The sequence below is a fragment of the Orycteropus afer genome, unplaced genomic scaffold, assembly GCF_000298275.1.
Source record: "Orycteropus afer afer isolate SDZICR_OR568_19922 unplaced genomic scaffold, OryAfe1.0 scaffold00219, whole genome shotgun sequence".
Taxonomy (NCBI): Eukaryota; Metazoa; Chordata; class Mammalia; order Tubulidentata; family Orycteropodidae; genus Orycteropus; species Orycteropus afer.
This window is the reverse complement of record NW_006921806.1, coordinates 4109541-4127048: the sequence shown is the minus strand read 5'-3', so window position 1 is coordinate 4127048 and position 17508 is coordinate 4109541. Positions and strand designations below refer to the sequence as shown.

General features: G+C 49.7%; 1 protein-coding gene across 1 annotated transcript in view; it reads left to right on the top strand.

The window, feature by feature from the left end:
• Positions 1-6989: 6989 nt before the first annotated feature.
• Positions 6990-17508, top strand: part of COL18A1 (collagen type XVIII alpha 1 chain) — a 112257-nt gene continuing 101738 nt past the window's right edge. The window contains exons 1-3 of the mRNA XM_042782025.1: positions 6990-7607; positions 7686-7823; positions 7896-8391. Coding sequence (XP_042637959.1) covers positions 6990-7607; positions 7686-7823; positions 7896-8391 — 1252 coding nt within the window. The remainder of the gene's footprint in view (positions 7608-7685; positions 7824-7895; positions 8392-17508) is intronic.

The window sequence follows — 17508 nt, the reverse complement described above, 5'->3', positions numbered from 1 at the left end:
TGTGATCCTGAACAGGCTGCTTCTTTCTTTATTCCTTTAAGAGAGCTTGTTGTCTCAGTTCACATGTGGGTGTTTGTGCTTTATTAAAAAAAAAAGAAAAGAAAAGAAAAGAGCACATTATTCAGGAATCCAAACCAGGCAGGCAGCAAGACAGAACAGCAGGCCAAGGTAGGGGGCGGGGTGCATCTGTCTGGGTGGCTGTGCCTGTGGGAGGAAGGTGTGTGCGGCCTCATCAGGCAGGCTCCTTCCCAAGATGATGACTATCTCACCCAGCCTATGCGCATGGACCAACCCTATGTGCTGCCATGGATGGTGGACTCCACACACACCTTGGCCCTACTTCACACTTCTACCCAACCCAGAGGGGCATGAGGGCTCCATGGCTTTAGAAGATTGTTGAGGCATCATTGAAAAACCAAGAGCCAGGTAGAGGCTGAGCTCTATGTTCCACACCAACCATGTACCAAGGCTGCACAGGGATATGGGGGACAGCCAGGGCCCTAACACCCCTCCCTTGCAGGTGTCAGGCAGAGACCTGGAGTTGAGTCATGTTCCCCTACTCTTGGGGCCTCTGAAGCACCCAGGAATCCTAAGAAGACTGTCTACCTGAAGGCAGCTGGATACGTATACACACATATATGTAGACCCATATGTACATGCATATAAACACATAAATCACATATGCCAAGATATAGACCAAAGCCACACACAACATATACACACATGTGCACATAAACATGTACACAAAAACACACAGAGATGAGCATGCACAGAACACACATACTTACACAGGGACACACACTTGTACATATATCAACACATACCAAACCCACAAATAATACACACATACTTGTTTGCACACATATATAGACTTGCATCCATACAATACATACACATATATGTACACACAGAGAGACATAAAGACACATACATGCATGCACACATACCAATGCACATATTAACACATACATACATGTGTGCACACAGATATACATACACATAGACAAGAGACAAACACACTGACCCACATACACACACATGCACAGATGAAAGAAACAATCAAGAGCCCCTGGGAGGAATCAGAAGGGGCTGGAGAAGAAGCTAAAAGTCCTTGGGTGGTGCATATGGTTTGTCTTGACTGTTAACTGAAAGGTTGGCAATTCGATCCTAACCAGTGGTGCCATGGAAGACAGGCCTGACAATCTGCTTTCATAAAGATTACAGTCAAGGAAACTATGGGGCATTTCTATTCTGTAACTGACTCAATGACAACAGGTTTGGTTTGGCTCAGAGAAGGAGCAGAGGTGGAGGGTGTGCACTACCTGAGGGCATGAGCAGATGTGTGTCAGGGCTAGAGAGGAGAATGTGTGCTGGGATGGAGGGGTGGTCTGCCTTCTGTGTGACGAGAAGTGAAGCTAGAGCCCATTGAAAAGACCAGGGATGGTTTCTATGAGGTACAGTGAGTTGTTCAGATGGCTCATTCCAAAGGTGTTCTTATAGCCCTGTGGAAGAGGTGGCACCTCTTGTTAGTCACCATTTACAATATCTCCACTCAGATTGGAAAATCCCTTTCAGAATTTAAAATACCCCTGTTGTATCTGATAGTATCCAGGAGCCTTCAAATAGAAACCTGGTATGTTCCTCCTGCTAAGTTGTCAGAAACAATTCTACAGGAGGCATGGGGAAGGGATGAAGGGAGAAGGAACTCATCCCTGAAAGAGAACTTGCCTCAATTCAAGGAGCAGTTGTTGAGCCCTGAATGTAGGTGGGCACCAAGTTCATTAAGACACACTGCCAAGGAGCAGGGCTGATCACCAAGACAGGATCTGAGCCTGGGATCAGTGATCCCTGCTTGTGAGTAGCAGGAGAGTGAGCCAGAGGACCAAAGGATGGGGCATTGAGGGGTGCACAGGAGTCTTCCAGGTGGAAACCAAAGGAGAAAGTGTGCTGTCATTCACTTTTGATAACTGATTTGGTGAATTCCTAACACTGCCGCTCCACAAATGACAACTGTGGCCCAGGGTTGGCTTGCCCAGGAGGGCATGGAATCTCTTTTCACAGAGAGGACTTGCCGCAGGAGCTGTGGAGACAGCCCATTTGGCAGGCCTGGGAGTAGGACGTCTCATTTCCTGGCACCAGTGTTCATGGTCAGGTGACATCAGCAATAAATACATGCCCCACCAGTGACCCACTGGTCCTCCAGGTGCTGCCTGTCGGCGTTCTGAGGCACTGACTTCTGTGTTCCTTAGACTCTTCTGGCCTCAGAGATAGCGTGCTGGTCTGCGTGTGACATGACTGGGGGCTTGTGGGTAAGATATGGCTTCTGCCACGTGCCTAACTTCCTAGCACAGTGCTGAGAGGTCCAGAGGCCTCCCACATCTGGGATAAGACATGGCAGATGCCCAGACTTATCTCCAAGATAACGGGGGGACCAGGAAGTCAGGACATGAGTGTCCCAGGGCAGCTGGGACAGAGAATCATAACCTGGGGGTTCATAGGGCAGAAATGTGTTCTCTTATAGTCCTTGAAGGTAGAAGTCCAATCAGAGTGTTGGCTGTGTGGAATCTTTCTGAGGCTCTGTTCCTTGCCTCTCTCTAGATTCTGCTGATGACCGGGGATCCTTGGTGTTCCTTGGCTGCTTATAGATGCATAACTCTGATCTCTGCCTCTGTTGTCACATGGTCATCTTCCCTCTGTGTCTGTCTCTTCTCCTTTTTTGTAAGGACACTAGTTGTGTAGGATTAGGACCCATCCTACTCCAGAATGACCTCATGTTAACTGATTACATCTCCAAAGACCCTATTTCTAAACAAAATCTCACTTGCAGGTGCAGGGGTTAGGACTTCATGTCTCTTTTCTGGGGACACAGTTCAACCCATAACAATCAGAGAGGGGATAACCTAAGGTTGCCCTTCTCCCTGCCTCTCCCCGCCCCCCAAGTCTGATCCTCTCCACTGTTCATTGTAGTGTCATGGACTGGAGCAGTCTCATCAGAGCAAAGCTGTTTCCACCATGGAGTAGGTGTGGGGCACTTGCTCTGGTCCAAGGAAGAGCTAGACCTGAGCTGGATGGGGCTGCCCCTCCTGCCAGCCATGCTCCTCATCCCTTACTTTGCCAGGAATCTCAAGTTGAGTGGATGAAGATGGTCAGCCAGTTGTGCAGATGGCCATAGGAGGTTAACATTTACACTGTGACTGTCCGAGCTCCTAGGGCCAGCAAGACAATAAGGGACACCCTACACTGAGGGTGAGTCAGTGTTGGCCACATGATCCCAGGGCCTCTCCCCATACGTGATGTACTTGTGGGGAACTTCTGTCCTGAGGTTTTCCGGAGACATTCTTCAGTATAAAATTATTAGTGGCAGGAGATTTTCAGGCAAAGAAGAGACCCTTCTCTGGCGTTTCTTAGACTCTGTGCTGAGTGTTGTGGGGATTAGTTTGGGAACGAGGCCCTGCTGAGATGCAGCTGTTTGCGTGGGGAGCCTCCCCCAGCCTTAGAGAAGGGACGTGGTGTCCAGCTGTTCCAAAATCCAGTTCTGATTCCAAGCAGCCGGGCCTGCCCTTTGGATGGACTCACTGGTTTTTTTTCTCAGCACTGCCCTGGTGGATGTTAAGCCCAGCCATGGGTGGGGGTTAAGCAGTGGACTACAAGGGAAGCCGTGCAGAAGGAATGGCTGGTGTGCCCAGCACACAATAGGATCTAGTGGGAAATGTAAAAGAAATGTGGGTGTTTGTGAGAATGTGAGAGTGTATGTGTGACTATGTGTGAGTGTGCATGCATATATCTACGTGAGTACATGCATATGTGTGCATGTGTGTTTATGTATGAGTATGTATATGTGAACATGTGTATGAGGACCACCTCGATTCAGTTTTGGTTCAACGTTTGAGGGGCTCTATAACCTTGAGCAACGCCCTCACTGCCTGGGTGCAGTGGGCCCCAGAGAGGCCACAGCTCAGCACTAGCCCCATGAGGTGGGGAGGGGGGTGGTCCCAGTGACAAGACAAATGGGCATTTTGGCTGGTCTGGACTTGATGGGACAAATGGGGAATAACAAGTGCGCCCAAGGGCATCCCTCCTTCTAGTTAAACATCGTTCCTTTGCACAGAGTCAGAGTTACTGCTCTGGAGGGGGTGTGTCATGCAGGTCTGGGACGTCCTCAGAGCTGTGTGGCTTTCTGGAAGTCAGACCAACTCCAAAAGACCCCAGGAGAAGGCGGGTTGCGAGCCAGCCTGGAAGGGTCTGCTACTGTGCCCCTCGCTCCAGAACTAGGAGATTCTGTTCTGAGGGTCTGGCCGGTCCAGGGAGACTCACTTCATTTTAATAACAGGTCCTTCTGTGGGTTCTGTTTTCCCTGCACAGTGTCTGTTAGGCACTGAAGCCTAGAGCAGCAGTGGGCAAGGCAGCAGCTTATCCTAGGGGAGCCTGGACCTGGCAGGAGAGTTCTGATGGGCAGGGTGGGGCTTTCTGTCCCCCAGCTCTGTTTTTGTGCAAGGCTTTGATCATTGCTACCAAAAGTAACAGAAGTGAGAAACATATCAAGTATTGGATTGGTTTTAGCTGTTCCCATAGTTCTCAAATTTATTATGTCATATCCCACATTGAGCCACTGTCCCCCTGTCCACCAGTGGCTCGTCAGCAGGGCCTTGACTTGTTGGGAGAGCTGTATCTGGTGAGTCCTGCATGCTGAGAGCTTCCAACTGTGCAGGGGAGGCCAATGGTCAGGGAGTCCCACAAGGGAACATGGGTATGGCTGGAAGGAACTGCCCCCTGCTGGGTCCCATCACCCACCTTAGCAGGCACCCTGGACCTGTCTGCCCCTGGATTGGTGCTTCATAGAGGAGCCTAATCCATGAGAAGATTAGTGTGAAGCTTTTTTAAAAAAGCTAGAGACTGGATTTCTTTAGCCATTGTCATTCCTGTGGAACAGTCACTTCCCAGAAGGATTTTTTTGTGGCATTACTTAATTATTGATAATTCATTAGGAGGGAGGAGGGAGGGGCAAAGCTTCTATTCAGTTTTAGGAAAACTCCCTGCTGTCTTTGTTCCCACAGGTTGACCTGGGTTCCCAAGGCTGCCCTAGGGGTGGGGGCTGCGCCTCAGCCCTCTGAACTCCTGCCTGGCCTATGCTGGGCAGAGTAATGGGCTCATGAATGGATGACCACCTCAGGGATGCGCCACTCTGCACCCACCCCAGGTTTTCATGTCTTGAAAGGCCCTTAGCACTGTCTTTGACTGTTTCAGCTGGGCAAGGCCATGGGCAGGACCCAGGCTCCCAGAGATGCAAGGTGATGGCAATGGGGACAGCAAGGTGGGAGCTGCCTTAGGCACAGTGGGTGGAAGTTAGAGCCTGGTCTTCCCCCATTCCTCCATTTCATTTTTAAATAAAAAAGTAAGTGCCAGAAGAACCAGGCAGGAAGAAGCAGAGTGGCTGCTGCTGCAGTGTCGGGAGTGTGTCCTCCAGTGTACCTGGATCTCTTGGGGGTCTTCCAACCATGTCAGTGTCACAGGCTGGTGAGGTGCCCCATCTTGTGGGTCAGCAGCCAGAGCAAGCAGTACCGAGCAGTAGATGACACTTTTCCAGGGCAAGATGACTTGGGCAAGCATGGAAGACACCAGGGGACCCCTCCCTGGAGCGTGGGGAGGGTGATAGCAGTCCTACACATCAAACTCTGACCTACACGTTAAGTCCTGAGCAGCAGGCTCTCTCAGCAGCAAAGTCCTCTCCCTAACCCAGGTGGACATGGAGGGCACTGAGCTACTTAAGAGTCCATGAAGCATCAACACAGCTGACCTCAGACCTCACCTGGCTCAGTGGCTTTGGTGCCCAGAGATGTCCCTGCTCAGGACGTCTACCCCCAAATGGGTGCTAGGGACAATGGGGCCATAGTAGGCTGGGGTCAAGCTCATCTTGCCCCATCACCAACACCCCCTGTGACTCCACGATTCCATAGTCTGAGGTTGACCTGCTGAGTACACCGATGGAGTCGGGGTGGGGTAGAGGAGTAGGTTTGAGGGGGACATCAACTAGAAGTTGTGTTCCTAGCACCATGCACTCCATTGGTGCCATATTACTCATGCCCCCAATGTCAATAAAAAGCACGTACAGTTGGTTGTTTCTTCCCAGAGATTCCAAGAATTAATTTAGAAACCCCTCCTCCCTGCCCCACTCCTTGTCAGGGTACTCATGAAAACTCTGATACACAGTGGTCAGTGAGGACATTTCTAATCCATGGAGAAAGGAGCTGAGCTGTTGTCTGGGTAGTTAGGGGTAAAATGTGTGCAGACAAGCAGTTGGGGGGGAGAGGCAGAGGCCAAGGCTCAAGGGTAAGGAGTGGTCATCTAGTGGGTCACACTTTTGTGCATGGCTCTTTGGTACCTCTCCCTAGAAATGCAAGCCATCGCAACAGAGAACTTGAAATTGTAACAATTTCAGTATCTTTAAGTTCCAGTTTTACCTCACGGCATTGGCCCCAGGCCAGACTCTACCCTATACATACACTTCCCCACTTCTCAGTTGGGGCAAAAGGGAGCCAGGCCAAGTGAGAGGCCGGGTGGACCTCCTGAGGGGCCGGCGCCTAGAAGCTCCTGTCCTACCCTTGGTAATCAGGGGTTCCAGCCCAGAGCCTCCCATGCAGTTCTAGGAAGTGGAGAGAGATTGGGAATGGGCTGGATGCCCTTCAGCATGCCCCTTTGTCCTGAGCCTGTGGCTACTTTATGGAAAAATGGGAAGGAAAGAGTTAAAAGTCTTTGAGGGCCAGGTCATGGGGGACATGCATGAGAGGCCACCTCAATTCCGACCTGACCTGTGCAGTCCCTCTGTGTGGGTGAGATGGAAGGCGAAGCATCTACAGGGAGAGGGCGTGCTGGGAAACATGAATGGGGAGCTGGAAGCCTGCCAGGAGGGCGGGGAAGGCGGGGAGGACGGCCCCAGCCTGGAGGACAAAGTTACTACCCGTCAGCCGCCAGTACACACTTACATAGCTCCAATGGCTCCGGACCCCAGCAGCTGCCACAGCCTTCTGCTGCTTACTTGCTGCCTTGCTGCCACCCAAGCTGAACTGCTGGGCCTGGAATGGCTGTGGTCCCCTAGGATTGTGGGCTCCTCAGTGCCACTGGCCTCTGAGCCCCCAAACAGCCCACCTGTGCAACTCGCAGTGGAGCCCACCACGCACGTGGATCCTCGGGATGGCCTCACAGAGCCCACGACCACCCCTGCCATCTCAGAGCTACCCCTGGAGGGACTGGAGGCTGGCCAGGGAAGAGCTCCCACTGCCCCTGCCACCTTCCCCTCAATTCCAGGCAAGAGGGAGGAGAACATTGCCGGCGTGGGAGCCAAGATCCTAAACGTGGCCCAGGGCATCCGGAGCTTCGTCCAGCTGTGGGATGACACCACTCCCACCAAGAGCCCAACCAGAGCGGGTACCTTGGCCCCCACAGCCTCCACAGACCCCATCACCCTTCCTGAATCCTCTGGCACCCCTGCAGGGAGCAGGACGGCTCCCTGGCTGAGCAGTGCAGCCCCCAGCTCACAGAACATGCAGAGGATTCATCCCAGCACCCTGCTGGCGCCCACCCAGCTGCTCTCCTCTCCAGACAGGCCCCAGGTCCTGCTCAGGCAGCCCTTGATTTCCCTGCCATCTCCAGGTAGAGCTTCTTCTCCCTCTGTCCTTGGGTGGCCCCAGCATCTGGATGATCAGCAACTCCTGCCTGTGGCTGCCCTGACCAGCCAGCAGCATCAACACACCAACATCCCCCTCCGCACGCCTCATCTGCTCCCCCTGGTGATGGGTTCTGCTTATGCTGCCTCCTCCACCTTCTCCGCTGACCGCTCAGACCGGCATGGTAGGGGGGCCTTGCTTGGTGACCCCAATGGCAGGGATGACCACGTGCAGAAAGACTACCCAGCCCAGCGGTCTCCGGTCACAGCTTTAATCAGGGATCATGGTGATTGGGGTTCTCACATGGCTAATTCTTCAGGTCCTGGTCTCGCTAACACCTCTGCACTGCTTGCCCTGGCTGGGCAGCACTCTGGTCACTGCCGGCCTCTGCCACCCTCGATGCTGCTCTGCCGACACCTGGGCATTGGCCACAGCCGGCTGCCCAACCACCTTGGCCACAAGAGCGAGGAAGAGGTGTGGGCAGCTGCACAGGCCTGGGGGGACCTCCTTCAGACAAGTTGCCATCGCTTTCTGGGGTGGTTCTTCTGCCTGCTTCTGGCCCCCCCTTGTGGAGCTGCCCTGCGGCCTGGCCCACCACCCTGCCGCCAGTTCTGTGAGGCCCTGGAAGACGCGTGCTGGAGCCACCTGCAGGGCGGCAGGCTGCCTGTGGCCTGTGCCTCACTGCCCACTCAGGAGGATGGGTATTGTGTATTCATTGGGGAGGCCGAAGGTAACGGCCCACTGACTACCCTCACCTTTTGGCTACTCTGAACTTGGCACAAAGACCTCCTTACCTTCCCCCACCCCCCGATACCCAGCTGGAGCCAGGCAGCCTATGTGTTCAGGGCTCATCACACCCTCCAAGAGATGGGGGTAGGTGGTGAGACCCCTTCGAAGCAGGGGAGACGAGGACAAGGGGGCACATAACCATAGATTCTGTGTGCTTTCAACAGCATCGGCTACACCCTAGGAGTCACTAAGCATCTTGGCTTATGTGGTCCTCCTCACAGTCTCAGGTAGCCCCATATGTCCTCGGTCATAGAGGGAAACTGAGGCATGGGAGGTCACATGACCCACGGGAAGGGAGAGGGTGGGGAGGAGGGAAGAAAGAAAGGAAAAAGAAGAGGGAATGAGGGGAGGGCAGGGGAGCAGAGAGCAGTGCAGGAGAACTCTGTAATTAACCCTCAGGCAGCCTAGAAAAGGCCCCACTGTGTTCCTGAGGGAGTCTGTCCTCCAAGCGGCTGGTGTCCCGGTCTGACTCCCCAGTGGCTGTTTGCACTTGGTAGCCTTGGCCCTGGGAGGGACCTGCCCTCTTGGCCCTGAGCCCCTTCCCGTGGCATGTGGACAAATGGCCTTGATCTCCTCAATGACTCCGTGGTCATTGGGTTTCAGGGCTGGGCCAGGCCAGCAGGGGAGGAACAGCTCCACGACTGACTTGGGGGCTTCTGGGATTGAATTCTGTGCACACCTTCCCATTGGGGTTCTATGAGATATGTGAGTGTGTAGGACTAAAGCCCAGCATGGCAGGCTGCTTGGCCTATCTGCCAGGCACTCTACCCATTTGCTTGGCAGATTTGTGCCAGGCAGGGGTGCCGTGTGGTTGTGGGGAGGAGACATGTGCTCCCAATGAGGGGCCCTGGATAAGAGAGAGGTATACAGGGCAGGACTGGAGACTGGGCAGGGTGGGAATGGGTGAGAAGGCTGCTTGCAGGAAAACAAAGCAATAGGCCCAACCAGGCAGAACCCAGTGTGTGCAAAGAGGGGTGGAGGACCAGGAGCCAGCTGAGGGTAGGAGAGGCCATGCTGGGGTTCTTGGCTAAAGTAGTCGGTCTCAGAGGAGCTGAGGAAAGAAAGAAGTTGTGTTCACCGTCCCTGACACACCCATTCCCCAGGTCCTGGGTGTGGAGTCAGCAGGGCCCGCCTGGTGGCCTGGGCCATTTGTCCACCCCATCCTGCCACGCTGGCCCTGCCCTTACCCAGCATGCGGGGCAGGGGGCAGCCTGCACTGGGCATCCTGCCAGGGGGATGCTGCCAGCAGGGGTTGAGAGCCAGGCCCTGAGCCCACTCAGTCCTGACCCACCCGCCCTGGCCTGAGGCTCAGGGAGGCCAAAGAGAGAGACATTAATGCCTCTCTTTGCCCCTCTACCCCTGCCTCTTAGGGGACTGACCTATGAGAGAGGTCAGAGGCCAATCCCTGGTTCCTGAGCCCCAGGAGCACACCTTGAAGTGTTGCATTTCAGATGCCACAACAGGGTGGGACATGAAGTGGGCCATCTAGGAGACCCTCAGGATCTCAGGTTATGCTGTGAAGGGCCTGGATCCAAGTAGGGCCACCCTGCTGGCCTGTCCTCTGTGTCCCCCAGTAGAGCTACCATCTATTTTTGGTGGAACTAGAGAGCTCTGGTTGACCACAGACCCCATGGCTGTGCCGTAGGTGGTGTTGGGAGAGTTGAGCAGGGAAGGGGCTTAGGGAGGCAACTGGGAACCGGTTTCAGGCAGTTCTCCCTGGCAAGGCCCGGACAGGGCTGTGTGGAGGCAGGATTTCTCTCACTGTTGGCCGGGAGGCCTGAGGGACTTCTGACTGAACATCTGGTCACACTGGCAGTATCTGTGGCTATGAGGAGGCTGCGTCCTGAACGGAGGCCTGGGGGACTCCAGCAGGCAACTGCCACATCCCCTTGGCTCAGAGGTGGGCTGAGGCTGGCTTCCCTCAGCTGGGGCCCCTCCTGGGGGCATCCTCATAGGCAGGGGCATCCTCCTCTTCCTCAGACTTCCCCGCTGGGGTGCCCCTCCCCAGGGCTTGCCATTATCCCTTGCAGGAGCATGAGTGGAAGCAGGAAGAATAGGGCAACAATACCTTTTCCCCTTGTGATGGATCCCTCAGTGACAGGTATGAGGGTCCCAGAGGGGGGCTGGGCTGTATGCCTGCTCCCGTGACAGCCCTGTGCTCTCCTGCATGCTGCCTTTTGGACTAGCTGGGACCTAGGACCCAATGATGATGATGATGATGATGAACTGCCATCGAGTAGTTTCTGACTCATAGTGACCCTTCCTTGGGTTTCCAAGGTGGTATCTCTACGGAAGTAGATTGCCCAATCTTCCTTCCGAGGAGTGGCCGGTGGGTTTGAACTACCAGCCTTCTGCTTAGCAATCAAATGCTTTAGGCACTATGCCATCAGAAACCCAAGCCAGGCATATATATATATGTGTCTCTGTGGTGTGTGTGTGTGTGGGGGGGGGGACACCAGGGACATGTACACTTCAAAGAGGTAGAGGGTGGGGAAGGCTGTTCAGAAGGGCTGATGCCTGGAGAGGGGCACCATCTACCTCCTAGAAGTAGCCTCTCTGTCATGCTTGTGTCCTACACAGTGTCACTCTCAATTGCAGGGAGCCACAGTGGGCCCACATCACTCTGGTCCCTGAACACCAGCACTGAAACTAAAGCTCCCTCCATGTCCCCTAGAAGAGTGTGCAGAGGAGGGGCTAGGCTGGCCATTGGACAGTGGCCAGGGTGGAAAGTGGTCAGGAAGAGAGGCTGACTGTTGGAAGAGCCCAGCTTTTGATCAGTACACAGTTGGGGACCTGGTCCAAGATCTCACTGAGGAAGGAGGTGAGGCCAACACATGCAGGGGAAGGTGGGGGCTGCATTCTGGGTTGAGTCAGCAGGCAGTTGGTCCCTTCTACAGCTGCCCAGAGTGAATTGGGTAGATCAGGTGGCCTGGGTAGCTCTTGGGCCTGTTACTTCCTCCAGGAAGCTACTTTGGGTTCTCCTCATGGTTTTGGGTAAGGGAGGCTTCTGTGCCTCAAGGAGTGAAGCTCTGCCCAGGTTGGGTCCTTTTTCTTGTGATGAAGTTTCATTGCTGCCCCTACACAACTCCCCAGCATGGAAGGATTCCTGGGAGGAGGGATCTGAGTTTCAAACCTCTTCTCTCTGAAAGCTCCTTAATCAGTTAGCAAAGCTGTGCCCTCTGGCCTCCTGCATACAGTGATGCTGAGCAATGCTTCAGGAACAAAAGAAAAATCCCACAGATGGGCAGGTCCTGGGAGAAAAAGACCATGGTACACAGGCCATGCCCCTCCAAAGCTGCTGCCTTGCCAGGGGTATGGCCAGCTCTCATGCCAGCTCCTTTTCAGAATTAAATCTTCAGGGTGCTATCCTGTGAATAAAGCACCCACCCTGGATTTGGAGCAAGTGGGAAGTATTCCCAGCTGACAAGCTGGGCCCTTGACCATGTGGTTCTGCTCAGACTAACCAAGGCATCTGGAGGGCTGGGTGGTATTGGGTCACAATCCCTGAACTTGTGAATATGCCTTTTTTGACAGTCTGCATATATGTGATGAATTGAAGGGTCTTGAGATAGGAGATTGCCCTGTATCATCTGGGTGCATTCTAAATGCAGTCATAAGTTTCTTTATAAGAGAGAAACCCATTGCCATCAATTCAATTCTGACTCCTAGCAACCCTTTGGGAGCTCTGGTAGCATAGTGGCTAAGGCACTTGACTGCTAACTGGAAGGCTGGCAGTTCAAACCCACCAGCTACACCTCGGAAGGAAGATGGGACAATCTACTTCTGTAGTGATACTGCCTTGGAAGCCCAAGGAGGAGTCGCTATGAGTCAGGTCCGACTCAACTGCATATAACAACAACAACAGCAACCCTTTAGAGCATAATAGAACTACCCTATAGGATTTCCAAGGCTGTGAATCTTTTCTTACTTTATTTTTATAATGATTATAGTGATTTGGGGACAGTTTACAGAGCAAATTCATCTTCCATTCAACAGTTTATACACTTTTTTTTCCATGACATTGATTGAAATCCCCACAATGTAGCAGCTCTCTTCCCACTTCTTCCCTGTGGTTACCTTTCACCCGTGTCCTTCTTTCCTATGTATTCTTACCCTCTGAGCTTTCTCCCTGCACAAATGCTGCCCTTCTGATCTGCCATTCCTGATGTTCTAAGGAATGCACCAACCTGGTGTAGTTATCCACCTTGAGGCCTGTCTATTGTTTGGCTGGAAGTTAGTTCAATTCCATGAAAATGAGTTCAATTCCAGGACTGATTTCACTAGTCTCTGTGAGACCAGTAAGCCTGGTCTTTTTTATGATTTTGAGTATTGTATTTTTCTCCCACTCTATGCAGGATCTCCAATTTTGATCCCTTTCTGAGTGATTGGCAGTGGTAACGAGGCATCATTTAGTTCTTCTGGTCTCAGGGTCAGGTAGGCTGAAGTTCTCATGGTCCGCTAGTGTCTTGGACTAATTGTTTCCATGCATCTTTGATTTTCTTCATTCATCTTTGCTCTGGAAGAGAGGAGACCATTGTTGCATCTTAGATGGCCACTTAGAAGCTTTTAAGAGCCCAGTTGCTACTCATCAAAGCTGGATGTAGAGCTCCGTTTTTGTGTAGTATGTTATATCAATTGAACTTGGTGATCCCACTGCAATGGTCCTGAGACCATGGGCCCTATAACTCACTCTGGGAGCTCTGGCAGCCTAGTGCCTAAGGCACTTGACTGCTAACCAGAAGGCTGGTGGTTTAAACCCACCAGCCATTCCTCAGAAGGAAAGTTGGGCAATCAACATCCTTAGTGATACCATCTCAGAAACCCAAGGAAGGGTCACTATGAGTCGGGTCCGACTCAACGGCACATAACAACAACAACATAACTTACTCTCTCAAGGTGTTTGGTTGTGGCTGAAAAGTTATCATAACTTTGCCCCCTGTTAGCTTATTGTATATATGGACATTTTAATAGCACATATTACACTTTTATAGAAATATTGTCTGCCAGAAGAATATATGGTCATGGGTATATTCCTTTTTTCTGACCCATACCTAATCATTTTCCCTTCTACCTATGTATCCACTCATAGATTAATGTTTGGTATTACTGATAATGGAGTACTGTGTATGTGAAGGTATTTACCTTTGTTGTCTTATCTCTTGTGCACCTCTCCCTGTCTTCCTTTTCCTTAGTGTTATTGTACTGATCACTCACTTTTTTTCACCCAAATCAATGGGTATCTGTTACCTAGCTAGCAATTATCTCTCCCTTCCCCTGCCACCCCTGGTAACCAGCAAAGAAAGTTTCCTACCATGTGTAAACCTTTCCTTGACTTTTTACAACAGTGGACTCATACAATATTTGTCCTTCTGTGATTGACTTATTTCACTCACATAATGTCCTTCAAGTTCATCCATGCTTTGAGGTGTTTTGTGGATTCTTCATTATTCTTTAGTGTTGCATAGTGTTCCATTTTGTATATGTGACATAGTTTTGTTGTCCATTTATCCATTGATGGGCATTTAGATTATTTCCATCTCTTTGCTATTGTCACTAGTGCTGCAGTGAACATAGGTGTGCATATACCTATTCATGTCCCAGCTAAGTACTTTAGAATATATACCTAGTAATGGAATTGCTGGATCAAATGGTATTTCTATTTCCAAGTTTTTAGGGAAGCGCTGTATTGTTTTCCACAGTGATTGTACTGTCTATCTGTGGTTTATAGTCCCACCAGCAGTGTATGAGAGTTCCAACCTCTTCACACCCTCACCAGCATTTGTTATTTTCTGTCTTGTTGATGATCTTTACTATTGTTGCTGGGGTGAGATGATATTTCACTGTTGTTTTGATTTATATCTCTCTAATAGCTAATTATAGTGAGCATTTCTTCATGTGTTTGTTGGCATCCTAAATATCTTCTTTGGTGAAGTGTCTGTTCTTTGCCCAGTTTTGAATTGGATTGTTTTTCTTTTTGATGTTGAAGTGTTGATGTTTTCTATAAACTTTAGAGATAAATCCCTTGTTTGGATATGTTGTTGCCAATTATTTTTTTCCCAACCTGCAGGTTCTGTTTTTACTGTTTTTGTTATGCCATATATAAGGGCCCTTAAGTTTTTCCCTATTTTTCCTTTGATGAGCTTTATACGTTTATATACCTTAACATATATGTGATCCCTCTGGAGTTAGTTTTTGTGTATGGTGTGAGGTATGGATCTTATTTCATTTCTCTGCAAGTGGATATCCAGTTTTGCCAGTACTTTGTTGAAGAGACTCTTCTCCATTTAATTTAGGCCCTTTGTCAAAGATCAGCTGGCCATAGATGTATTGATCTATTTCTGGGCTCTCAATTCTGTTCCACTAATCTATGTGTCTGTCTTTGTACCAAAACTAGGTTGTTTTCACTACCATGGCTGTATAGAAGCTTTTGAGATTAGAGAGTATGACCCCTCCTACTTGTTCTTCTTTATGCAGTCATAAATTTCCTTATAAGAGAGAAACCCATTGCCATCAAGTCAATGCTGACTCCTAGCAACCCTTTAGAGCAGAATAGAACTACCCTATGGGTCTGATTTCATTTGCAAGGGGAATGTTTTTAGTCTCTCTCCATTGAAAATAATGTTGACTGTGGTTTTGTGTATACACCCTCTATTATGTTAAGGAATTTCCCTTCTGTTTCTATTTTGCTCAGAGTTTTTATCAGGAATTGGTGTTAGATTTCATCAAATGCATTTTCTGCATCAATTGACATGATTATTTGGTTCTTTTCCTTTATCTTACCTTTGTGACACAGTGGCAGGGAGCTCAGGTAAGGGGAGGGACACAGGCCCCACCCCCCAAAGAGGCAGGAAGTGGGGGAAAGAGAAGCTGGGTGACACCAGACACAGCAGCAGGGAGTTTAGGTAAGGGACAGGGAGCAGAGAGCTTTTGAACAGCTAAGGCAGACAAACTTGTCTGTCAGATTGTCATACTGTTGTGGCTTGCGTGTTGCTGTGAGGCTTGAGGCTGTGCCACCAGTGCTTCAGAAGCCAGCAGGATTGCACATGGTGCACAGGTTTCAAGGTATCTTACAGACTGAGACAGATTAGGAAGAAGGAAGAGGCCATCTACTTCTCAAAGAATTGGCCATGAAAACCTTATGAATAGCAGAGACACACTGTCTGATACGTTACTGCGCAACTTTATGAACAGCTCAGAAACACTGTTCAATGCAGTGCAGGTGGATGTGCCCCTTAGGTCAGAAAGCTTTCAAAATATGACTGGGAAAGAGCTACATCATCAGAGTAGAACCAACCTTACTGATATGGATAAAAAAAAGCTTTCGATACCTCCATTTGCTAATATGGCAAGACTCAAATTGAGGAGAAATAGCTGCAAATATCAATTAATAATCGGAACATGGAATGTATGAAGTATGAATCTAGGAAAATTGGAAATTGTCAAAAATGAAATGGAATGCATAAAGATCGATATCCTAGGCATTCATGAGCTAAAATGGACTGATTTTAGCCATTTTGAATCAGACAACCACTATGCTGGGAATGACAATTTGAAGAGGAATGGTGTGGCATTCATCATCACAAAGAATGTTTCAAGATCTGTCCTGAAGTATGATGATGTCAGTGATAAGATAGTATCCATACGCCTACAAGGAAGACCAGTTCTTTTATTTAAATTTACACACCAACCGCCAAAGCCAAAGATGAAAAAATTGAAGATTTTTTTCAACTTCTGCAGTCTGAAATTGACCGAACATGCAATCAAGATGTGTTAATTATCACTGGTGATTGGAATGCAAAAGTTGGAAACAAAGAATCACTGGTAGTTGGAAAATTTGGTCTTGATGACAGAAATAATGCTGGAGACCACATGATAGAATTTTGCAAGATCAATGACTTATTCATTGCAAATACCTTTTTTCAACAACACAAACAGTGGCTATAGAGGTGGACCTTGCAGATTGAGTTCACAGGAACTCAATTGACTACCTCTGTGGCAAGAGGCAATGGAGAAACTCAGTATCTTCAGCCAAAACAAGGCCAGAAGCTGATTGTGGAACAGACCATCAACTGCTCATATGCAAGTTCAAGTTGAAACTGAAGAAAATTAAGGCAAGTCCATGAGAGCCAAAATATGACCTGGTGTTTTGGTTACCTAGTGCCACTCTAACAGAAGCTATACCACAAAGGGGACAGTTTGAACAAACAGGAGTTTAGTCTCTCATAGTTTGGAGGCTTTAAGTCCAATTTCAAAATGCCAGGCTCTAGGGGCTCGGTGAAAGCCCCTCAACTTTTGCTTCAGCTCTGCCTCCTGCTTCTGGCCCACTGAAGCTAGAGGGTTTTCTTCACTCAGACAGCTGCTGGCTGCTGAGGCTGACAAGCCCAAGGTTGACACAGTCCCAGTGTTACCAAACTACATGGCAGACCATTAATTCAAGTCCATTGAAAATCCCAAGGTTGGCAGAGCACGGCAGGCTGCTGAACAATGACGTGGCTACATGCAGGGTTCAAGCATGTCATAAGCTAGAGACCATTCCCAAAACTTTTTCTTATATATGGGAAGCAGACCACATACCCAAAGCAGCTACTCAGCTGCTCCAATAGATTCCACCATGGAGTTGATTACAAGTCTCATCATGGGGAATACTACATCCAAGTGCCCAGCCACTCAACCAAGCCCAGCCAAGTTGGCACACAACCTTAACTACCACACCTGGAATATATCCCTCCTGAATTTAGAGACCATCTAAAGAATAGATTTGATGCATTGAACACCAGTGACCAAAACCTAGAAGAATTGTGGGATGACATGAAGAACATCATCCATGAAGAAAGCAAGAGGTCATTAAAAAGACAAGAAAGGAAGAAAAAAACAAAATGGATGTCAGAAGAGACTCTGAAACTTACCCTTGAGCAGAAAATGGAAGAAATGACAAGATAAAAGAGCCGAACAGAAGATTTCAAAGAGCAGCTCTAGCAGACAAAGCCAATTACTATAATGAAATGTGCAAGGACCTGGAGTTAGAAAACTAAAAGGGAAGAACACACTCAACATTTCT